The 25,575-nt window shown below is 42.9% G+C and overlaps 1 protein-coding gene across 2 annotated transcripts in view; it reads right to left on the bottom strand.

Moving 5' to 3' along the window:
- LOC140491978 (histone-arginine methyltransferase CARM1-like) overlaps nt 1-25,575 on the bottom strand; it is a 103,222-nt gene that overhangs the window by 6,726 nt on the left and 70,921 nt on the right. For both annotated transcript variants that reach the window (XM_072590544.1, XM_072590553.1), the window contains 5 exons: nt 23,313-23,394; nt 22,644-22,729; nt 16,080-16,169; nt 14,547-14,684; nt 8,913-9,002 (listed from right to left, as the gene is read on the bottom strand). In XM_072590544.1, coding sequence (XP_072446645.1) covers nt 8,913-9,002; nt 14,547-14,684; nt 16,080-16,169; nt 22,644-22,729; nt 23,313-23,394 — 486 coding nt within the window. The remainder of the gene's footprint in view (nt 1-8,912; nt 9,003-14,546; nt 14,685-16,079; nt 16,170-22,643; nt 22,730-23,312; nt 23,395-25,575) is intronic.

Below are 25,575 nucleotides of genomic sequence, written 5' to 3'. Positions count from 1 at the left end.
GGTGCCACTGTTTAAGAAGGGCAGTAAAGACAAGCCAGGGAACTATAGACCTGTGAGCCTGACGTTGGTGGTGCGCAAGTTGTTGGAGGGAATCCTGAGGGACAGGATGTACATGTATTTGGAAAGGCAAGGACTGATTTGGGATAGTCAACATGGCTTTGTGCGTGGGAAATCATGTCTCACAAACTTGATTGAGTTTTTTGAGCAAGTAACAAAGAAGATTAATGAGTGCAGGGTGGTAGATGTGATCTGTATGGACTTCAGTAAGGCATTTGACAAGGTTTCCCATGGGAGACTGATTAGCAAGGTTAGATCTAGCAGGGAGAACTAGCCATTTGGATACAGAACTGGCTCAAAGGTAGAAGACAGAGGGTGGTGGTGGAGGGTTGTTTTTCAGACTGGAGGCCTGTAACCAGTGGAGTGCCTCAAGGATTGGTGCTGGGTCCTCTAATTTTTGTCGTTAACAGAAATGATTTGGATACAAGAGGTACAGTTAGTAAGTTTGCAGATGACACCAAAATTGGAGGTGTAGTGGACAGCGAAGAGGGTTACCTCAGATTACAACAGGATCTGGACCAGATGACTAGATGAGGATTCTGGGTAATCCAAGATGGAGGACAGGAAAAATTTCTGGCTGTAAGAGCTGCTCCTGTTTTCAGGTATTTTAGGTGCTGGAGGTGATTTCCTTGAATTCCAGGAGCAGTAATTACTGTTTTATATGCTGTTGCATTGTTTTGGAACTTTGGAAAAACAAAGTCAAAACAATAGCAGTTTAAAAGGGAGAAGAGCAGACAAAGGAAGCACATGGTGAGGTCAGTGCAGGAGAGAAAGAGAGAGAGAGAGAGAGAGAGAGAGCGAGAGCGAGAGCGAACGAACGAACGAACGAACGAACACCTGCACAGTTACCACATTTGCTGTTTGAATTCATGTGTCGCTGGACATCGGAGTACGTCTGGGAAAATTAACAAACAGTGAAATTCACAACTAATCTTGGAGGAACTGTTGGGCGAAGTTCACAGCACAGAATCAGATAAATTAATTGTTGGTTTAAGTCTGTCCAAGAGAATGGCTGCAGTAGTGAGTAGAGTAGATTCTTTTTTGATTATATGTTTTTTGGAGATAAGTCTCTTGATTAAACTTAAAATATAACCCATAGCTATTAATTTAACCTGGGGCAGTGTTTGTAGAGGAATAAGACGGTGTTATTTTCTGGGTCTGTAGATTGTGAAGGAGCAAAAATGGCCTTTAATAGAGTGATATGTACTTCTTGTCAGATGTGGGAGTTTAAAGAGAGATTAGATTAGATTACTTACTGTGTGGAAACAGGCCCTTCGGCCCAACAAGTCCACACCAACCCTCCGAAGCGCAACCCACCATTCCCCTACATCTAGCCCTTTTACCTAACACTATGGGCAATTTAGCATGGCCAATTCACCTGACCTGCACATCTTTGGACTGTGGGAAGAAACCGGACCATCCAAAGGAAACCCACACAAGGAGCAAAAATGGCCTTTAATAGAGTGATATGTACTTCTTGTCAGATGTGGGAGTTTAAAGAGAGTTTAAGGGTTACTGGGGATTATATCTGCCATAAATGCTGTTGGATGTGAATCTTATCAGATCGAGTGGATCGGTTGGAGAGACAGATAGAAGCGATGAGGAATTTGCAACAACAACAGTACGTGATGGATGGCAGTTTCAGGAAGGGGGGAAAGTCTCAGATACAGTCACATAGATGGGTTAACTCCAGGAAGGGTAAGAGAGGTAGGCAGCTGGTGCAGGAGTCTTTTGTGGATATACCCATTTCAAACAGGTATGCTGTTTTGGAAAATGTAGGGGTGATGGATTCTCAGGGGAACGTAGCATGAACAGACAAGTTTCTGGTATTGAGACTGACTCTAATGCAATGAGGGGTATGTCGGCTTCCAAGAGATCAATTGTGTTAGGGGATTCTGTAGTCCAAGGTACAAACAGACGTTTCTGTGGCCAGCAGAGAAAAAGCAGAATGGTGTGTTGTTTTCTTGGTGCCAGGATCAGGGATGTCTCAGAGAGGATGCAGAATGTTCTCACGGGGGAGACGGGCCAGCAGGAGGTCATTGTCCACATTGGAACCAACGATATAGGAAGGGAAAAGTTGAGAGTCTGAAGGGAGTTAGGCAGAAATTTAAAAAGGAGGTCCTCAAGGGTAGTAATATCTGGATTACTCCCAGTGCTACGAGCTAGTGAGGGCAGGAATAGGAGGATAGAGCAGATGAATGCATGGCTGAGGAGCTGGTGTACGGGAGAAGGATTCACATTTTTGGATCATTGGAATCTCTTTTGGAACATTGGAATCTCTGTACAAGAAGGACGGTTTGCACCTAAATTGGAAGGGGACTAATATACTGGCAGGGAAATTTGCTAGAACTGCTTGGGAGGATTTAAACTAGTAAGGGGGGGGGAGGGGGAGGGGGTGGTGGGACCCAGGGAGATAGTGAGGAAAGAGATCGATCTGAGATGGGTACAGCTGAGAACAGAAGTGAGTCGAATAGTCAGGGCAGGCAGGGACAAGGTAGGACTAATAAATTAAACTCCATTTATTTCAACGCAAGGGGCATAACAGGGAAGGCAGATGAACTCAGGGCATGGTTAGGAGCATGGGACTGGGATATCATAGCAATTATGGAAACATGGCTGAGGGGTGGGCAGGACTGGCAGCTTAATGTTCCAGGATACAAATGCTACAGGAAGGATAGAAAGGAAGGCAGGAGAGGAGAGGGATAAGGGATAGCATTACAGCTGTACTTAGGGAGGATATTCCCGGAAATACATCCAGGGAAATTATTTGGGTGGAAGTGAGAAATAAGAAAGGGATGATCACCTTATTGGGATTGTAATATAGATCCCCCCAATAGTCAGAGGGAAATTGAGAAACAAACTTGTTAGGAGATCTCAGCTATCTGTAAGAATAATAGGGTAGTTATCGTGGGGGATTTTAACGTCCAAACATCGACTGGGACTGCCATAGTGTTAAAGGTTTAGATGGAGAGGAATTTCATCAGTGTGTACAAGACAATTTTCTGATTCAGTATGTGGATGTACCTACTAGAGAAGGTGCAAAACTTGATCTACTCTTGGGAAATAAGGCAGGGCAGGTGACTGAGGTGTCAGTGGGGAAGCACTTTGGGGCCAGTGACCATAATTCTATTCATTTTAAAATAGTAATGAAAAAGGACAGACCAGATCTAAAAGTTGAAGTTCTAAATTGGAGAAAGGCCAATTTTGACGGTATTAGGCAAGAACTTTCGAAAGCTGATTGGAGGCAGATGTTCACAGGTAAAGGGACAGCTGGAAAATGGGAAGCCTTCAAAAATGAGATAACCAGAATCCAGAGAAAGTATATTCCTGTCAGGGTGAAAGGGAAGGCTGGTAGGTATAGGGAATGCTGGATGACTAAAGAAATTGAGAGTTTGGTAAAGAAAAAGAAGGAAGCATATGTCAGGTATAGACAGGATAGATCGAATGAATCCTTAGAGTATAAAGGAAGTAGGAGTATACTTAAGAGGGAAATCAGGAGGGCAAAAACAGGACATGAGATAGCTTTGGGAAATAGAATTAAGGAGAATCCAAAGAGTTTTTATAAATACATTAAGGACAAAAGGGTAACTAGGGAGAGAATAGGACCCCTCAAAGATCAGCAAGGTGGCCTTTGTGTGGAAAATGGGAGAGATACTAAATGAGTATTTTGCATCAGTATTTACTGTGGGAAAGGATATGGAAGATATAGACTGTAGGGAAATAGATGGTGACACCTTGCAAAATGTCCATATTACAGAGGAGGAAGTGCTGGATGTCTTGAAACGGGTAAAGGTGGGTAAATCCCCAGGACCTTATCAGGTGTATCCTAGAACTCTGTGGGAAGCTAGAGAAGTGATTGCTGGGCTTCTTGCTGAGATATTTATATCATCGATAGTCACAGGTGAGGTGCCGGAAGACTGGAGGTTGACAAACGTGGTGCCACTGTTTAAGAAGGGCGGTAAAGACAAGCCAGGGAACTATAGACCAGTGAGCCTGACGTCGGTAGTGCGCAAGTTGTTGGAGGGAATCCTGAGGGACAGGATGTACATGTATTTGGAAAGGCAAGGACTGATTTGGGATAGTCAACATGGCTTTGTGCATGGGAAATCATGTCTCACAAACTTGATTGAGTTTTTTGAGCAAGTAACAAAGAAGATTAATGATTGCAGAGTGGTAGATGTGATTTGTATGGACTTCAGTAAGGCGTTTGACAAGGTTCCCATGGGAGACTGATTAGCAAGGTTAGATCTAGCAGGGAGAACTAGCCATTTGGATACAGAACTGGCTCAAAGGTAAAAGACAGAGGGTGGTGGTGGAGGGTTGTTTTTCAGACTGGAGACCTGTGACCAGTGGAGTGCCACAAGGATCGGTGCTGGGCCCTCTACTTTTTGTCATTTACATAAATGATTTGGATGCGTGCATAAGAGGTACAGTTAGTAAGTTTGCATACGACACCAAAATTGGAGGTGTAGTGGACAGTGAAGAGGGTCACCTCAGATTACAACAGGATCTTGACCAGATGGGCCAATGAGCTGAGAAGTGGCAGATGGAGTTTAATTTAGATAAATGCAAGGTGCTGCATTTTGGTAAAGCAAATCTTAGCAGGACTTATACACTTAATGGTAAGGTCCTAGGGAGTGTTGCTGAACATAGAGACCTTGGAGTGCAGGTTCATAGCTCTTTGAAAGTGGAATCGCAGGTAGATAGGATAGTGAAGAAGGTGTTTGGTATGCTTTCCTTTATGGGTCAGAGTGTTGAGTACAGGAGTTGGAAGGTCATGTTGCGGCTGTATAGGACATTGGTTAGGCCACTGTTGGAATATTGCGTGCAATTCTGGTCTCCTTCCTATCGGAAAGATGTTGTGAAACTTGAAAGGGTTCAGAAAAGATTTACAAGGATGTTGCCAGGGTTGGAGAATCCGAGCTACTGGGAGAGGCTGAACAGGCTGGGGCTGTTTTCCCTGGAGCGTCGGAGGCTGAGGAGTGACCTTATAGAGGTTTACAAAATTATGAGGGGCATTGCCAGGATAAATTGACAAAGTCTTTTCCCTTGGGTAGGGGGAGTTCAGAACTAGAGGGCATAGGTTCAGGGTGAGAGGGGAAAGATATAAATGAGACCTAAGGGGCAACGTTTTCACACAGAGGGTGGTCAGTGTATGAAATGAGCTGCTAGAGGATGTGGTGGAGGCTTAAATTGCAACATTTAAGAGGCATTTGGATGGGTAGATGAATAGGAAGGGTTTGGAGGGATATGGGCCAGGTGCTGGCAGGTGGGACTAGATTGGTTTGGGATATCAGGTCGGCATGGACGGGTTGGACCGAAGGGTCTGTTTCCATGCTGTACATCTCTAAGACTCTCAATGTCCCCTCTGTTCTGCCATTCAATTAGGTCATCACCGACACTTATTTCAAATCTATTGGCCTACCTTTTTCCATAGAGTTTGATACCATTATTCAATAACAGTCTATTACTCAATACTGAAATTCATTTCTTACCTACAGAACAGCAAGTGTAAGATAAAGCCAGCATTCCTTTACCCTTTCTTATTGCGTTTTGTACCTGTACTCTCATTAGTTTTTATGATAAATTCCTTTATGCCTCTGTAAGTCCTAATTAGGACAAGGTTAAATAGAGAAGGTCTTTTCCCTGGGGTGGGGGAGTCAGAGCAAGAGGGCATAGGTTTATGGTGAGAGGGGAAAGAGACCTAAAGGGCCACTTTTTCACGTAGATGGTGGTGTGTGTGTGGAATGAGCTGCCAGAAGAGGTGGTGGAGGCTGGGACAATTTCAACATTTAAGGGGCATCTGGATGGGAATATGAATAGGGAGGGTTTGGAGGGATATGGGCCTGGTACTGGCAGGTGGGACTAGATTGAGTTGGAACATCTGGTCGACATGAATGTGTTGGAGGGTCAGTTTCTGTGCTGTCCATCTTTATGACTCTGTGACTAATCATTAACAGATTTGGTAAAAAGCTGTAGTCCCAGTACAAATCCCAGGGAAACTCTCACTCCCAGATCTCAATACAGATAATCTTACCCCAATGTCCCTATTCTTTCTGAAGACTTTATAGTTTGGAATATTTAGCTCCCAAGATCAAGTTGTAGGAGCGTCTGCAATGGCTATATCATCTGACCCCGTAAGTTCAGGTGTTTCCACAGAAAATTCATTGCACAGCAAGTGGCCGTCCAGTCTATTATATCTACACCAGCTGTTATGTTAGCTACCTGCCCTTTCTAATTCCACTTTTCTTCATCTGGTCCATTGTGTAACAGATACACAGCACTTCAGGTGTAGAACCAAATTCCTTTGAACTGAATCGAGTGTTTCCACATCAACCACCAAACTGGATAGTGATGCACCCTCTGTGTGAGAAAATCTTTCCACACCTCCCCTCTAATCCCTCTAGTCATTGCCTTAAATTGGTGCCCCTAGTATATTATATCACTGCTAAGGCAAACAGGTCATCCCTGTCCACTCTATCTTAGCTTCTCATTATTTTGTTAGACCTCATCCTGCAGCCTCCTTTGTTCTAAGGGAAAGAACCCTCATCCATTCAATCTTTCATCGCAGCTAAGTGTAATTTTCAATCACGAGCAATAACCTGGTATCTTCTCTACTCTCGAGAGCAACTGCGACCTTCCTGAAATGTATACTGTACACAAAACTCCAGCCGTGGCCCAACCAGTTCCATGGAGATAGTGAAGACTGCAGATGTTGGAAAGTCAGTGTCGATAAAATGTGGAGTTGGAAAAAGCACAGCAGGTCAAGCCGCATCAGAGGAGCAGGAGAGTCAATGTTTCAGGCAGGATCCTTCATCAGGACTGGGGAAGGATCCTACCCAAGATATCAACACCCTAGATCTTCTGATGCTGCTTAACCTGCTGTGTGTTTTCCAGCTCCACATTTTATCGACTCTTATCTGGTTCCAGTAATACAACCCTGTTTTTGTATTCAATTCCTTGCCCAATGAAGAATAGTATCCTGTTTTTTTTTAAACTGCTTTATCTCCCAATCTTTCACCTTCAGGCACCCAAGCACATATACTCCAACATCTCTCACTTTCTCTACCCCTCTCAAAACCCTCCCGTTTATTGTGTAATCTCTTACTTTGTTTGCTCTCCCCAAGTGCGTTATTTCACACTTCTCTGGGCTTGAAGTTCATTTGTTGCTTTTCCGTCCACTCGTCCATACCCTCGATATCACTCTGCAGTCAATAGTCACTCTCCTCACAATCAACTGGCAGCTCTTGTTTCATTCCCAATTATACATTTAAGTCCAAGTCATTGAGATATACCATAAAGAGCACAGGATCCAGCACAGCTCTGTGGAACACCTCTGCAAACTGTTCTTCATTCATAAGAACAGCCACTGACCAATACCATTTATTTCCTGTCACTGAGTTAATTTAGGATCCAACTTGCCATATTCCCCTGTATTGCACTGGCTTTAACTTTTCTGACTAATGTTATGTTATATGCATTTATAACTGTGTAACTCACGTCACCCTCAACATTTCTTCTTGTTTTTAGGTTTCCTCAATAATTTCACTAAATTTATATAATGCAACTTCAAGCAAATATTTTGACCCATATGTCTACATTAGTAAAGTAATAGAAGCCTTGTACCTGTGTTTTGAATCATACAATCCCTACAGTGTGAAAGCAGGCCGTTCAGTCCATCGAGTCCATACCAACCCTCTGAAGAGCACCCACCCCTGCATTCCCCATGGCTAATCCACCCTAACCTGCACATCTTTGGACTGCGGGAGGAAACCCACGCAGACATGGGGAGAATGTGAAAACTCCCCACAGGCAGTCACTCAAGGCTGGAATCGAACCGGGGTTCCTGGTGCTGTGAGGCTGCGGTGCTACCCACTGAGCCACCATCTGGCACTGGTTTCCACATTCTCAAAAATATTCAACCTTTTCGGATCATAACATGCAGACCTCAATTCTCGACAATGTTTTTGATTCAATGGTGGTCAAGTGTACTTAAAAAGGAGTTTCTGGGGAAAAAAAAAATCCACACAGAAATAGTCTGATCTCAGCAAAATACATCAGGGCAGAGTGACAGTGGCAACGAGAAATTCCCACTGGAATGACAGAATTGAGAAGGAATAGAAAAAATAAGGGGGGAATAAATTCATTATAAATCCATATGGGAGCCATATTCAGTATCTACTTCCCAAATAAGGGTGTAGAGTGATGCTGAGCAGTATAAAAACAAGTTATGAGAAGGAGGTAAACAGAAATAAGAAACTAAGTAGCGATTAATATTTTTTGTATGTTTGATTCACACTGTTAAATCTGAAATTCAAACATTACGAACCTTTTAATGTTTCTGTTGTGCAGCAGAATTAGGTCACACTGATATTTTTTCTTTATTCATTCATAAGATGAGGGCATCACTGACTGGGCCAGTATTTATTGCCCATCCCTAATTGCCCAGAGGGCAGTTCAGAGTTAACCACATTGCTGTGGGTCTGGAGTCACATGTAGGCCAGACCAGGTAAGGATGGCAGTTTCCTTCCCTAAAGGGCATTAATGAACCAGGTGGGTTTTTTTGACAACTGACAATGGATTCATGGTCATTGTTAAGCTCTTATTTCCACAGTTTGTTTTACTGAATTCAAATTCCACCATTTGCTGTGGCAGGATTTGAACCAGGGTCCCAAGAACTGGGTCTCAGGATTAACAGCCCAGTGACAATATGACTGGGCCATTGTCTCCCCCATTACTGTTTACTCCTTTGTTTAAAACATTTCATTAGCCAGTAACTCTACTCTATTGTTGATATTATTTTAAGAAACACTGTAATAGTGAGCTATTGCCTTTTACGGTATCAAAACGCTTACCTGAAGAAAGGATTCTTTAAGTCTAGGAGGTTTCCAGATTTGAAGCCAGTTTGGTCCATCATACCCATAATGTGAATATCATAGCTTTGTCTATGATGGGAAAACAGAAGAAAATCCAAGTAATCTTACTGTCATCATCTCTGATAAAAGTTTAAAGGGACATGACTTTATTAAAGCTGAGAAAATTGTAGATAAATTGTCTTCTCATTCCTATTTTGACAGAGACTTTGAGAATATTACAATCCACTGATATGGATTCATTTGTTTCATTCATTCATGGGATGTTGGTGATTGGACAAGCATTAATTGTCCAGCCCTACTTGCCCTTAAGAAGGTGGTGGTGAGCTGCCTATAGTTCATGTGCTGTAGGTAGACCCACAAAGCCATTAGGGAAGGAATTCCAGGATTTTGACCCAGTCACAGTAAAGTAATAGTGATATATTTCCAAGTCAGGATGGTGAGTGGCGTGGAGGAGAGCTTGCAGATTGTATGTATCTTCCAGATGGAAGTAGTTGTGAGTTTGGAAGGTGCTGTCAACAGAGGTTTGGTGAATTTCTGCAGGGCATCTTGTAGTAGGTACATCCTGAGCAACAGTTGTGGAGGGAGTGGATGTTTGTGGATGTGGTGCCAGTCAAGCAGCTGCTTTGTCCTGGATGGTGTCAGGTTTCAGTGTTGTTGGAGCTGCCCCCATCCAGGCAAGTGGGGAGTATTCTACCAGGCACTCTCTTGGATAACAATGTTATTTCCTCCATTCTTTCCCACCATGGAAATTCTTTGACTGACTAATTTTCATTCAGCTAGCTTTAAAAAGAGTCAATATTGATGCAATGCTTGAATGCTGAATGCTGTTTGAATGGCTGGATACAAACAAGTGCATCTTTTTTGTTATATATTCAATTGTTAGAATCATAGAGTCATACAGCATGGAAATAGATCCTTTGGTCCAATCAGTCCATGCCAACCAACTTTCCCAAACTAATCTAGACCCACTTGCCTGTGTTTGGCCCATATCCCTCTAAACTTTTCCTATTCATGTACCTGTCCAAATATCTTTTAAATGGTGTAACTATACATGAATGCACGAAGCATTAGAAATAAGATGGATGAGCTTGAGGCTCTTTTGGAAATTGGCAGAAACGAAGATAGAGCTGAGAAATACTAAGGGTAAAAAGACCCTCTTGGGAGTTATCTACAGGCCCCCAAACAGTAGTCTGGATGTTGGATGTAAGTTAAATCAAGAGCTGAAATTGGCCTGTCGCAAAGATGTTACTACAGTTGTTATGGGGGATTTCAACATGTAGGTAGACTGGGAGAATCAGGATGGTATTGGACCTCAAGAAAGAGACTTTGTGGAGTGCCTCCGAGATGGATTCTTAGAACAGCTGGTGCTGGAGCTGACCAGGGAGAAGGCAATTCTGGATCTGGTATGTGCAACGAACTAGAATTGATCAGGGACCTCGAAGTGAAGGAGCCATTGGGAAGTAGTGACCATAATACAATAAACTTCAATCTGCAATTTGAGAGGGAGAGTGTACAATCGGAAGTGACAATATTTCTGTTGAATAAAGGGAACTATGGAGCTATGAGGGAGGAGTTGGCCAAAGTTCAATGGTGCAATACCTTAGCAGGGATGACAGTGGAGGAACAATGGCGGATATTTCTGTGTATAATGTAGAAGATAAGGGATCAGTTCATTCCAAAAAGACCCTAGGAGGAGGCATGAGTGGCTGTGGCTGATGAGGGAAGTTAAGAAACATATAAAGTTAAAAGAGAAAAAGTATAACATAGCAAAGATAAATGGGAAAATGGAGGACTGGGAACTTTTAAAGAACAACAGAGGATTCCTAAGAAGGAAATACGCAGAGTAAAAATGAGGTATGAAGATAAACTGGCCAAAAATATAAACGAGGATAGTGAAAGTTTTTTTAGGTATGTGAAAGGCAAAAAAATGGTTAAGACTAAAATTGGGCCCTTGAAGACAGAAACAGGGGAATATATTACAGGGAACAAAGAAATGGCAGAAGAATTGAATTGGTACTTCAGATCTGTGTTCACTGGGGAAGACACAAGCAATCTCCCAGAGGTAACAGTGGCTGAAGGACCTGAACCGAAGGGAATTTATATTTGCCAGGAATTGGTGTTGGAGAGACTGTTAGGTCTGAAGATTGATAAGTCCCCGGGGCCTGATGGTCTACATCCCAGGGTACTGAAGGAGGTGGCTCGAAAAATCGTGGATGCATTGGTGATTATTTTCCAGAGTTCGATAGATTCGGGATCAGTTCCTGCGGATTGGAGGGTGGCTAATGTTGTACCACTTTTTAAGAAAGGTGGGAGAGAGAAAGCAGGAAATTATAGACCATTTAGTCTGACCTCAGTGGTAGGAAAGATGCTGGAGTCTATTATAAAGGATGAAATTACGACACATCTGGATAGCAGTAACAGGATACTGATAAGGCTGATCAGCCATGATCATATTGAATGGTGGTGCAGGCTTGAAGGGCAGAATGGCCTACTCCTGCACCTATTGTCTATTGTCTAATTGTATCTGCATCTACCACTTCCTCTGGCAGTTCATTCCACACCCGAACCACCGACAAAGTTGCCCTTCAGGTGCCTTCCTCTTCTCACCTTAAAAATGATAAGATTAGATTACTGACGGTGTGGAAACAGGCCCTTCAGCCTAACAAGTCCACACCAACCCTCAGAAGAGCAACCCACCTAATACCCATTCCCCTAAATTTACCCCTTCACCTAACACTACGGGCAATTTAGAATGGCCAATTCACCTAACCTGCACATTTTTGGACTATGGGAGGAAACCGGAGCACCCGGAGGAAATCCACACAGACACAGGGAGAATGTGCAAACTCCACACAGGCAATTGCCTGAGGCAGGAATTGAACCCGGGTCTCTGGTGCCGTGAGGTAGCAGTGCTAACCACTGTGCCACCCACAAAATATGCCGTCTACTGTCGAATGATCCCACTAAAGGGAAAAGACCTTTGCTACTCACCTTACCTCTCCCCCTCATGATTTAATAAACCTCCATAAGGTCACTCCTCAACCTCTTACACTCCAGCCTCCGCTTATAACTCAAACTCTCCAGCTCTGGCAACATCCTGGTAAATCTTTTCTGAACCCTCTCCAATTTAGAAACATCCTTCCTATACAGGGCAGCCAGTACTGAACACAGTATTCCAAAAGTGGCCACACCCACATCTTGTACAACCTAAAGATCATGTCCCAACTCCTATATTCAACAGTCTGAGTAATTAAGGCAAGCGTACCAAATGCTTTCTGAACCACACTGTCCACTTGTGATGCAACTTTCAAAGAATTATGTAGCCAATCCTCTAGGCTCTCTGTTTGACAACACTATCCAGGGTCCGACCATTAAATATATAAACCTTGCCCTTGTTTGTTTTACCAAACTGCAATACCCCACATTTATCTGAATTAAACGCCATTTGCCACTCTCAATTCATTAGCCCAAATGTAAACAAAGAAGTGACAGTACTTTTTTTTTGAAGATGATAATGTGTACCTTGCTGGTTGTCCTTTCCTGTGTAGTGAGACATTCTCCCATCCTACCACTGTGAACCTAGTGCTCTAAAACATTATGCCATTGCATCGACCTCTTTTTATACCTTTTTAAATCATCCAGGTTGTGATTTCCTACTGCAGCCTGGAACAGACACGAGGTAGGGACAGCAGCTGCACTGACCACCTATACCTGTTAGAGTGACACTGGGATCTTTGTACAGTTCAGGCCTTGTTCTTCAATCTCCCAACATTCACACAGGCCCATCAAGATGCACTGCAGCAACTAACCAATGCTCCTTTGTCCAAAACCTCAACCTCTATGAGCTTGAAGGACAACGACTGCATTGCATGGGAACAATACCACCTGCTAGTTCCCCTCCAAGCCGGATTTGGTATTACCTCTCTGTTCCTTCAAAGGTCAGGTCAAAATTCCTACCTTCATAAAAGCACCAAGAGAGTGTACATACACTCCTTGGACTACAAGCTCATCACCATCCTCTCAGTTACCATTAAGTAATGGGCAACAAATACTGGCTCAGCCAGCCATAGCCACACCACATGAGAAAGCTAAAAAAAGGAACACCACCAAAGGGTTGTGGTCACCAAGTGATTGGTTCCCTCAAAGCTGACCCATTCTGGGAGCAGGAGATTGGTTGTTTGAGGAGTGAAACTCAAAGTCTGCAGGTGGCTGTCTGTTTTTTTTTTCTGTGAATTTACTGAATGACTCCCCAAATTAAGAAATTAATAGATTTTCCTTTTGTAGCTTTAACACAAATCACAACCAACATAATTCAAACATGATGTAACAGTGCATTAAATCTCAAATATAAAAAAGTAAATTTTACTTCAAATAGTCAATGACAAGATACATCTTATGCAACCAAAGACATCTAATTTGCTCCCTGGAAAAAGATGGCACATCATAACTATGCCATTCTAGAATATACTGTTCATTATTCATGCAGGGTAAGTAATGAGTTCTACTCAACAATAACACGGACTTTTGAATCGAGTAGGTATAATTATTACTATCAAGGCATACTTCTAAGAACCCTCTTTCTCTTGGGTCAATACAATTCTAATGGGGTAGCTTTTTGGAATTCCCTTACAACTGACCAACTTGTAACACTCCAGTTCAGGCTTTGACCACTTCTGATAAAGCATACAGCTCTGCTTGCACATTGCCTATCAGAATTACCGCGTCAGTGTGTTAAGCACCTTATGCCTCAAGCTCTCTTTTGTGTCTGCCGACCACATAGCTTTCACATCAGAACTACCATCATGCTCAGACAGTTTCCAGGTTAGACAGTTTCCAGATCACATTTCTTAATCTTCAAGGAAGTTAAAATTGATTTCTTCATAATTGATGAAAACGTACAGTCCTTTTCAAACGTTCTTTCAAGCTATTACAGATTCCACAGACATTTAATGATAAGTACACACTTTCCTTATGGACCTAAGGGACAACGTTTTCACACAGAGAGTGGTACGTGTATGGAATGAGTTGACAGAGGAAGTAGTGGCGGCTGGTACAATTACAATATTTAAAAGGCAGCTGGAGGGGTATATGGATTGGAAGGGTTTAGAGGGATATGGGCCAAGTGCTGGCAAATGGGACCAGATTAGGTTGGGATATCTGGTCAGCATGGACAAGTTGGACTGAAGGGTCTGTTTCCATGCTGTCCATCACTGATTCTACTGCTTCTAGGCCAAAAGCTGTCACATGTTTGTGTCTGAGGATTCTACAAGAGAGGGCCATGTGTCAGGGGGTTATATCTGCCAGTTACAGGCCGGTGAGATGCTTGCTCATTTCCTGGTCTACCAGGAAAATTGCAGGAGGCAGGCCTTGGATATCAATGAAATGGTTAAGACAACAATGCCACCCCTGCAGAACAACCAACGGCTAGCTCACAACCATCCATTTCACCCCATTCCTCAGACTCCAAACATTCAAAGTGACTGCACTCAAACCATGTTCACTCTTTTTCTGGTTAATATATATGTTTTCACAAACTTATTATCTGTCCCTCTTATAGCATGTCCGTACCAACTAAAAACATAACTTTAATGTGTTATTTATTTTGATTCTCACCGTTTATTAGCCACAAGTAAGACCTTCCCTGAAAATGTTTCACCTTCTTTGGCAATCAATGGTGTCTGTAGGAGGCATCGCACTTGATACCAGTGGGTCAGCGGTTCAGCAGGAGATGTCGATAGCCAGACTGTTTTTCTGAAAAGGAAAGATTTTATCCATTAAATATCTGAAGTGTGGTTGCTGTTTAACTAAAGTAATTAACAAAAAGGATGCGCACAGTGTGACAAAACAGCTCCTTTAACAAGGCTATGCAGTCCTTGGTGTTTTTTTAGAGAGGTCGTAAACAACACACACTCCGCAAAGTCTGGAGGTGAAGGGTTTTAGGGTCAATTTGATAATAGATAACAGATATTGCCTCAGGCAGAAGGCTTTCAAGTTTAAAAAAAACACTTGCACAATGAAAGGGGAGTGGCCAGTTCTCCCAGCTCAGCTTTTCTCTGGTTGGGTTTTTTTAGTGTAATGTGAAGAAAGGTCGTTGGATGCACAGAAGCAGATCGAGGCCGGTACTGTCTGACTTCTCTCCTGTAAGACCCTGTGATTGATTTTACCTTTTGTGCCAAGGAGTGTTTAGGGATTGTTGCAAGTATTTGGAACAGCATCATTAAGTTGGGATAGTCTGTTGGGTTTTCGGATAGGATAAGTTATTCAGTATTCTGCTTTCTATTGTCCATGTTTCATTCAGTAATTTTGTAAATAAATTCTGTTTTTTTTTCAACAAAGTAGTTTGACCAGCTGCATCCCTCCTGGAATATCCATTGTCCACCTGCTTAAAACAACTAGCAAAATGAGAATCTTGGCTACTTTCTTGATATGTTTTGAGGGGGTCTGGCCTGGTCCATAACAATAGTCACATTTAAAAAAATCTTTTACTGGTCAAGACAAGCACTAATGAGCACAGATGGAAGGGGGTTTTTAACCACATCAGTAATATAACTGAGTGCTCTGTTAAAAGTTCTTGATAGTCCTGGGACTCAATTCCTATCTAAACCTCCCGCCTTTCACCCTCAAATTATATCCCTTATTTATCCACCCCTCAAGGGGAAAACTTGCTTTCTATCCACCCTGCCCATGCCCCTCATAATCTTATGTACCTCTCTACCTTTTCTGCTCCAAAATAACCATCTGAGCTTATCCAGCCTTTCTTCATCACTGAAATGCTCCATCCAGGCAGATTCCTGGTGAATCTCCTGTGCACCCCCTCCAGTACAATCACATCCTTCCTGCAGTACTTCTGCTGTGGTCTAAACAAAGCTTTGTACAACATCTTGGGATTTTTAAAAAAGTAAAGGCACTGTATCATATTGTTGCTATTATTTGGTAGAAGAGGCTTTATTATCCTCCTGCAAATAACAACCTGAGATCAGATAGTCCGACATATTTCCTGGATAACAGCAAAATGCATTTCTTGGGGAATGTGAGTTCAGTCACTGTTTTTTTGTTACATTTCTAAAACAGAAATGTTAATTATTATAACAAAGTACAACCTCCTTGAGAGAAAATGGGATATTATGAGAAGCTAAATACACTTACTGTGTACCCACAAATGCCACATCAAACCAAAATGCTAACCCATGGACTGGTCCAGACTGAAGAATCTGGAAGACAAAGGGGATCTCCATTCTGCAAAATAAAAATGAATACTGTTACTATTCTTTGGAATAAAAAGCTATTTATTAGGATTCTGATGAACTGAAGAAATATACAAGGAATACTGCAGCATTTTCATAATACAGCTGGCTTTCAATCCTGCACAGAACAATAAATCATATACAAGTAATTTACTAACCCTACTGTCTCTGTCATCTTGTCTACTTGAAGCAAAGATCAGAGACTCACGTGCATAATGCATCTAATTTTCTGCCCATTTAGTTAGAAGATCTCTTCTACATCTCTTCACCATTCAAAAAAAAACAAATCCATTTACAGGATGTGGGCGTTGCTGGGCAGGCCAGCAATTATTGCCCATCCCTAATTGCCCAAAGGCAGTTCAGAGTCAACCACATTGCAGTGGGTCTGGAGTCACATGTAGTCCAGACCAGGTAAGGATGGCAGTTTCTTTCCCTAAAGGACATTAGTGAACCAGATGGGTTTGTTTTCCCAACATGAGATTCATGGTTAGACTGTTAATCCCAGACTTTTATTGGGTTCAAATTCTACCATCTGCAATAGTGGGATTCACACCCAGGTCCCCAGAATATTATTTGGGTGTCCCATTCATTATGAAATAATAATACCACTATGCCATCGCCTCACAATATTTTCCCCCACAGGAGTCACAAAATTACTTCGAAGATCTCCTTTCTCTCTGAAAAGACAACAGTTTGAAGTCAATTCCTAATAAGCAAAGTTTCATTCTGAGAATTCTTAAAACAGGTATTAAATTGGATATCTCACCACTGTATAGCAAAGGAAACAGAAATGTGCAATAATACGCTCAGCGGGTCTGGCAGCATCTGTGGAGAGAACTAAGAGTTAATGTTTCAGATTCAGTGACCCTTTGTCAGACCCAAACTGATGGAGGGTCATTGGACCTGAAACATTAACTCTGCTTTCTCTCCACAGATGGTGCCAGACCTGCTAAGCTTTTCCAGCAATTGTCTCTTTTTGTTTCTGATTTCGACATTGCAGTTCTTTGGTTTTTTTTTTAACAATAACACGCACTTTTCAACATGAAGGAAAACTGAGCAAACGCAAAACCTTAAGGTAAATTCTGACACTGGATACAAAATGTAGGAAACGCCTTGTGTTCATCATCGACATTCTACATCCAGATGATGACAAATTTCTCTCTTGTCACTGACATCACCGGAAGAGGTTTATAAAATGATGAGAGGCGTGGAAAAGACAAAAAGACAAGGTCTTTTTCCCAATGTCGGTGAGTCCAAAACTAGAGGGCACAGGTTTAAGGTGAGAGGAGAAAGATTTAAAAAGGGAGCCAAGGGGTAACATTTTCACGCAGAGATTGGTGCGTGTATGGAATGAGCTGGCAGAGGAAGTTGTACCGTTGACTTATTCTCTGTTGCTAAGAAAACAGGCCAAGCATACGGATATCAAAGTCAGGATGTGTACAGGAGTTAGGAGGCCATGTTGCTGCTGGACAGGACATTGGTTAGCCACTATTGGAATACTGCACTCAATTGTGGTCTCCCTGCTACAGGAAGGATTTTTGAAACTTGAAAGGGTGCACAAAAGATTTACAAGGATGTTGCCAGAGTTGGAGGATTTGAGCTATAGGGTGAGGCTGGGGCTGTTTTCCCTGGAGTGTCGGAGGCTGAGGGGGTGACCTTATAGAGGTTCATGAGGGGCATGGATCGGATAAATAGACAAAGTCATTCTGGGGGAGCCCAGAACTGAAGAGCACAAGTTTAGGGTGAGAGGGGAAAGATATAAAAGAGACTCAAGAGGCAACTTTTTCATGCAGAGGGTGGTGCGTGTATGGAATGAGCAGCCAGAGGAAGTGGTGGAGGCTGGTACAATGACAACATTTAAAAGGCATCTGGATGGGTATATGAATAGGAAGGGTTTGGAGGGAAATGGGCCAAGTGCTGGCAAATAGGACTGGATTAGGTTGGGATATCTGGTCGGCATGGACGAGTTGGACCGAAGGGTCTGTGCTGTATAACTCTATGACTTTACTCTCAGACAGTGATTATGCTAGGTACTGCTGTCTAAAAAGTCAAAGTAGAACTGAATCTTTCGCTGAAGTGTAATCTGCGGTGAATTTAGTGGAACAGTTCTCTCTGTGAGGCGAGGTAAGTTTTCTTGCTTTTTTTATTGCCATGTGAGCCCTTGTGCTGAGAATCTCATCCTATTTCTGTCCCAGATTCAAACCTGCAGAGGAACTCGCATAAGGGAGTCCTTCATAAGACCTTTGGGCATGCGCTACCTTCCAAAGCAGGCAGCTGCCACCTCTAAGCTCTGTAAGAGATGATAGAGAAGGGGAGACTGGCATCACGCTCCTTGGAGGGGGATGAGAAGTTGTTGTGGACGGGGCAGTGGAGTGGAGAAGAATCTTCTTCCTGGTGGCTGAGCCACTGCACCATGCCAGCGTGGGCAGAGATTTCTTCCCAAATCGATACCATCTCCAGGTTGAGAGGAAATGGCAGCACAGTATGAAAGAGATCAAGGATTTTCTCTGCCCCCACCAGGGTGAGTGTAATACTCTGATCTCTGTACCAGTGTACCCACTTCCCATGCAGGTGTAAGCTCTGATACCCCCTCTGCTGCACTCACTCTCATTACCCCCCACTAACCCATGCCCTCCACTTTCTCTTGGAGCACTTCCAACACATTCACCCTCCATGCACCTGCCTTGATAGCCATACCACACACTTTCTTTCAACTCTTTTATATCATTACAAGAGAAGACATCCCATAACAGCCTGTGCCATCAGGCAGGTGGTGCATTGCCAGGTGTCCATCTCCTCATCGCTCTGTGGAAAGGATTTTACCCGAGGTAGGATGTGGGCATGTGGAGACATCCATGATCTGAACCTGAATGAGTAACACTTGTCACCTCATTGCAACAATCACGTGAACCAGGGACCAGTATAAGAGTAGGAAGGTTTAACTGCAACTCTACACGGTGCTGGTCAGACCACATCTGGAATACTGTGAGTAATTCTTAAGGGGCTTCATAGGGTAAATGCTGAGAGATGCTTCCTTCATGGGAGAATCTAGGACCAGAGGGCATAGCCTCAGAGTAAAGGGGCACCAATTTAAGACTGAGATGCAGAGGAATTTCCTCTGTCTGATGGTTGTGAATTTTTGGAACTCCTTGCCACAGAGAGCTGTGGAGGCAGAGTGCCTGTGTACAGTTAAGGCTGAGATAGATTCTTGATCAGTCGGAACTCAAGGGTTATGGAGAAAAGGCAGGAAAGTGGACATGAGGAATGTTGGATAAACCATGATTCTACTGAATGGTGGAGCAAGCTTGAGGGGCTGAATGGCCTACTCTAGTTCCTATTTCTGATGGTCTTAAACACCATTACTAACCAATGTCTGCAAGACTTTCTGCCTCACAGGTAGACCCTTCTTCCCATGGACCAGCCCACCTTGACCATTAAGGGGGGAGCACTGCATCCTGGAACACTAACAGTAACACCACTTCACTGGGCTCTTCTCTGAACGTGAGTGAGGGAGAAATACCTGAAGACACTGGAACCCTCAACACATCTCAGTCACCCAGTGCCCTTTGGCCTCGTCCTCCCAAAGCACCAGGACAAACAGGCTCCACCCCATCCACACAGCACGAGAGCTCAATGCACCAGAGCAGGAGGGACAGGAAGTAGGACATTGTACACACGGGCAATAGCTGGAAAACTTGTACATAGTTTGTCTATCATTATATCTGATGCAAATAATTTAAGGCCTAAGATGATGGAACAGCAGTCAGTCATTCAGCTCCTATACCACCATTCAGTAATGTCAAGGCTGATCTGCTCAAATCAACTCCAATTTCCTGCCTTTATCCCCAGGATTCTTGATTGTCTTACTGAGTAAAAATCTGTCCGTCTCAGTCCTGAATACACTTAATGACCCAGCCTTGACACCCCTCTGCAGTAAAGAATATGACAATTCACTACCCTTTGAGATGAAATTCCTCCTCACCTTGGTCTTTAATATGTGACCCTTATTCTGAGATCATGCCCTCTGGTCCCCAGGATAGGACAGAGTCAGCATGGATTTATGAAGGGGAAATCATGCTTGACTAATCTTCTTGAATTTTTTGAGGATGTAACTCGGAAGATGGACGAGGGAGATCCAGTGGAAGAAGTGTACCTGGACTTTCAGAAAGCTTTTGATAAAGTCCCACACAAGAGGTTAGTGAGTAAAATTAGGGCGCACGGTATTGGGGGCAAAGTACTAGATTGGATAGAGAATTGGTTGGCTAATAGGAAACAAAGGGTAGTGATTAACGGCTCCATTTCGGAATGGCAGGCAGTGACCAGTGGGGTACCGCAGGGATCCGTGCTGGGACCGCAGCTTTTTACAATATATGTAAATGATATAGAAGATGGTATCAGCAATAACATTAGCAAATTTGCTGATGATACAAAGCTGGGTGGTAGGGTGAAATGTGATGAGGATGTTAGAAGATTACAGGGTGACCTGGACAAGTTAGGTAAGTGGGCAGATGCATGGCAGATGCAGTTTAATGTGGATAAATGTCTGGTTATCCACTTTGGTGGCAACAACAGAAAGGCAGATTACTACCTCAATGGTATCAAATTAGGTAAAGGGGCTGTTCAGAGAGATCTGGGTGTTCTTGTCCACCAGTCAATGAAGGCAAGCATGCAGGTACAGCAGGTCGTGAAGAAGGCTAATAGCATGCTGGCCTTCATAACAAGAGGAATTGAGTATAGAAGCAAAGAGGTGCTTCTGCAGCTGTACAGGGCCCTGGTGAGACCACACCTGGAGTACTGGGTACAATTCTCGTCTCCAAATTTGAGGAAAGACATTCTGGCTATTGAGGGAGTGCAGCGTAGGTTCACGAGGTCAATTCCTGGAATGGCAGGATTGCCTTACACTGAAAGACTGAAGCGACTGGGCTTGTATACCCTTGAGTTTAGAAGACTGAGAGGGGATCTGATTGAAACGTATAGGATTATGAAAGGACTGGACACTCTGGCAGGAGGGAACATATTTTCGCTGATGGGGGAGTGCCGAACCAGAGGACACAACTTAAAAATACGGGGTAGACCATTTAGGACAGAGATGAGGAGAAACTACTTCACCCAGAGAGTGGTGGCTGTGTGGAATGCTCTGCCCCAGAGGGCAGTGGAGGCCCAGTCTCTGGATTCATTTAAGAAAGAATTGGATAGAGCTCTTAAAGATAGTGGAGTCAAGGGTTATGGAGATAAGGCTGGAACAGGATACTGATTGGGAAAGATCAGCCATGATCATATTGAATGGCGGTGCAGGCTCGAAGGGCTGAATGGCCTACTCCTGCTTCTATTGTCTATTGTCTATTGTCTATTGGTCCTAGACTCACCCACAGGGGGAGATAATCATGTTCTTAAATCTCCTCAGAATTTTGTAGGTTTCAATAGGTCACCTCTCAAGCTTTGTGTACAATATCGGTCCCCTTATTCACAGAAGGATATAAATGCAGTGGAAGTAATTTGGGGAAGATTTACTAGACTAATATCTGGAATGGGCAATGCCTTTTAAGAAAAGATTGGACAGGTAAAGCTTGTATTTGTAATTGTTCAAAAGAGTAAAAGGTGACTTAATTGAAACATGTAAGATCCTGTGCCATGTGGAAAGGATGTTACCTCATGGAACATAAGAATTAGGAGCTGGAGTAGGCCATTTGGCCCATCAGTCCTGCTCTGCCATTCACTAAGATCCTTTCATGGATTCAGCTCCACGTACCCGCCCACCCACCACGACCTTAACTTCTTCACTGATCAAAAATTTATCTTTGCCTTAAAAACAGTCAACGAGGTAGCCTCAAGTGCTTCACTGGGCAGGGAATTCCACAGATTCACAACCCTTTGGGTGAAGAGGTTTCTCCTCAACTCCATCCCAAATCTACTCCCCCTTATTTTGAGGCTCTGTCCCCTAGTTCTGGTTTCACCATCCAGTGGAAACAACCTGCCTGTTTCTCTCTTATTTATTCCCTTCATAATTGTTTATGCTTCTATAAGATCCCCCCTCGTTCTTTGAAAGGAAGAATATGGTGCTAGGGGTCACTGTTTCAAAATAAGGGATTGCCCATTTAAGGCCGAAGTAAGTAGAATATTTTTTCACAGAGAGCCGTGAGTCTTTCTAACTTTGATTCTACCTGTAGACGTTCCAGACCATAGGGATGCTCTCTTATTAGAGAGAGGGAAACAACTGGCGGTGGTTTAACCAGTGGGTCACTACACCTCAGGTGAGGGGAGAGGTTGAGAAGGAGAGTCTTTCATAGAAACCTCAGCTGGTGCTGGGAATTGAACCCACGCTGTTGGTGTTACTCTGCATTGTAAAACAGCCATCCAAGCTAACTGACCCAGCTCCAAGTGCATATGTTTGCATATCAGTCATATCTATAGCAATTCAGCAATTATCACAGAACAAGTTGGAACTTCAATCGCAGCATCCACTTACCGATGCAAATCATCCTCATCGGACTGTAGAAAATTTACCGTGTACTTGACAGACCGTGCCATCAAAATGACAACATCAAAGGTATCCTAGGTAGGAAATGCCAAATAAGTTGTGTTGACGGCCTAAAAATATTTTGTTCTAATTTCCACTAGAACCTGATAAAGCTCAATATTCTCTCCAAGTCTATAAAGTAATATGTGATTTGCAGCAATTTGACTTTCAGTTGGATGATTAATATATTCTTCAGAAAAAAAAAAGACACTGTCCTGTTGAAGAATACTTGAGTAAAATGGTAAATATAATAGCAGCATGCAGTCCCCAGCTCTAATCTCCGTGGTATATGCTGGAGTTTTAGAAGAGGAAGAGGTGATGAAGGGAAACCTGAGCTGAGGAAAAACGTCTTCACCCAGAGAGTCCGTTGAATTCATTGCCCTGGAAAGCGGTTGAGATCAAAACACTGAATATTTTCAAGAAGGAGATAGGTACGGGCCTTAGGACTACAGGGAGAAAGTGTGAAAGGGGTATGGAGTTGGACGACCACCCATGATGATATTGAATAGCAGAGATGGTGTGAGGGACTGAGTAGAAAGTGTATAAGCTTAATAATTTCCCATGATTATCTCTGACATTCATTCTCATCTGCACATAGAGGCTGACAGTCCTACTTACTACAATCGGCTGACTGAAGTACTCTTCCATAGCTGCATTGCAAAGGCCAGTCAGATTAATCCCATGGAAACACTGCTGGTACCTGGAGTAGGGAAGATGATCAGCATATTCAACAAGGGAAACCATTAACAATTGTAATTCCAGTAGTAATTAGGAGCTTGGTGTTAGGAGCTTAACCTATGCATGTGTGATTCTATCATGGATTCAGGCTGAAGATGTAACTCCCAACCTGTTACTATGGGGCAGTTTTCTGTGAGTGGCTAATTTCTGGATTTACCTCTAAATGTTATTGGCAGTAGCTGAAGTTGTCACATCTGAGAGTTTGGTAACACAACGCATTGTCACATACTTGTAAAAAAAAACTGCACGATTTGGTTGTATTATCACTGGAGAGCTTTACATTGGGACTTTTTTAGCCACTTGAACTCATTCATCTAACATACCAATTTTACTTTCTTCCCATTAAGACACCTATCGACTGTTTAAATGAGTCCAGTCTCCTGAACGGGATAACCTGTCTTGATGAGCAATTGCAGCAGTTGATCTGTTGAAGAACTGTTTCATGGTCATTCAAATCGCTGCACTCAGGTCCTGTGGATAACACGTCTCTGAATGTGGCGTCACAAGCTACGTTTTTTGGTAGCATTGAGTCTGTGAAATACCTCTATCTGTTACCCTCAGAAACATCTTGTGTTAAGGTTGAATACCGTACCTCCTTATCACTCATTCCTCAGGAATCAGCAGAGTCACATTAATTCAAAGTATTCACTTTGTATTCCAGGTATGACATGACTAATCCATGGTATACTTCTGGCATGATTCTGAGGATTTCTACTCAAATGACTTTGCGATGTAATTCACTATTCCATGTGTTACCTTGATTACTGCCTTTAGAGATGGTGTCTTCAATATTCTTCCTTGACAAACTGTGGTCCATTCTTCAAGTACACACAGATGGTTTTTTTTTATGTGCAATATGCATTTTTATTTATCATAAGGCAAGTCTGAAGCATCTTCAGTGAGAGCGAGGCAATGGCCTAATGGCATCAACACCAGACAATTAACGTCCAGGTAATGTCTGTGGCAGATGGTGGAATTTGAATTCAATTTTAAAACAACTACTGCCAATAGTTGGAAAAGAAACATCTGGTTCACTAACGTCCATTAGCGAAGGAAATCTGCCATCCTTACCCGGTCTGGCCTACATGTGACTCCAAGCAGTCTGGTTTATACCCTTTGGCAATTAGGGATGGGCAATAAATATTGGCCGAGCCAGCAATGCCACATCGCAGTGAACAAAATTTAATAAAAGGTGCTGAGTGAGTGATCCATTAAGTCAATCCTCCTGTGGTCCTCAGTATAACAGACGTAAGTCTTCAGCCAATTCGATTCACTTTGTGTGATATCAAGAAATAACTGAAAGCATTGGATAGTACAAAGACTATTGGCTCTAACACAATTCCAGCTATGGTACTGAAGATTTGTACTCCACAACTAGACGTGTCCTATTCCAGTGCAGCTGCAACACTGACATTCAGGTGCCTTGTGGAAGATTGCTCAGACACGCCCTACCCATAAAAAGCAGGACAGATAAAACTGGCCAATTATCACCCAATCAGTTTACTCCCAATCAACACAAAAATGGGTGGAAGATGTCATTGTTGCTGTATTATTGACCAGAAACTGAACGACAACAGTCATATAAATAGTGTCAGAGGGTTGACATTTGATGGTGAGTAACTCATTTCCTGACTCCACAGAAACTGTCCACTGTCTCTAAGACACACGTTGGGAGTGTAATGGAATATTCTTTACTCTTCTGAATGAATTCAGGTCTAACAACATTCAGGAGGCTACAAACCATCCATGACTAAGCAGCTTTTTTAAATGGTATGCTAGACACCACCTTCAACGTTTTCCCCCCTCACCACTAATATAAAATGGTAGTATTGAATGCCATCTGCAAGATGCACTACAGTCACTTATCAAAATTACTCCAACAGTATCTTCCAAACCTGCAACCTGTGATGATGCTATGACTTTAAAAGGTTATTTCGTCCTTTTTTTGAAGCGAGGTTATAAGGCGGAGGTAATGAGCTCCAAAATCACTCGAGCAAACAGCTTGGGAACAGCTGTTCAGCTTGAGTTCTTTTTTAGAGTTGAAACAATAGAAGTGGCCTGGATGGGTGTTGCCAGATCTCACAGACCACAGTTTCTAGTTGTTTTTTAGCTTTTAAGTTTAGCTTTAAGCAGTTGTTGTTGT

This window comes from Chiloscyllium punctatum, chromosome 2 (genome assembly GCF_047496795.1).
Source record: "Chiloscyllium punctatum isolate Juve2018m chromosome 2, sChiPun1.3, whole genome shotgun sequence".
In the NCBI taxonomy this organism is placed as follows: Eukaryota; Metazoa; Chordata; class Chondrichthyes; order Orectolobiformes; family Hemiscylliidae; genus Chiloscyllium; species Chiloscyllium punctatum.
This window is presented reverse-complemented; position numbering and strand designations above follow the sequence as displayed.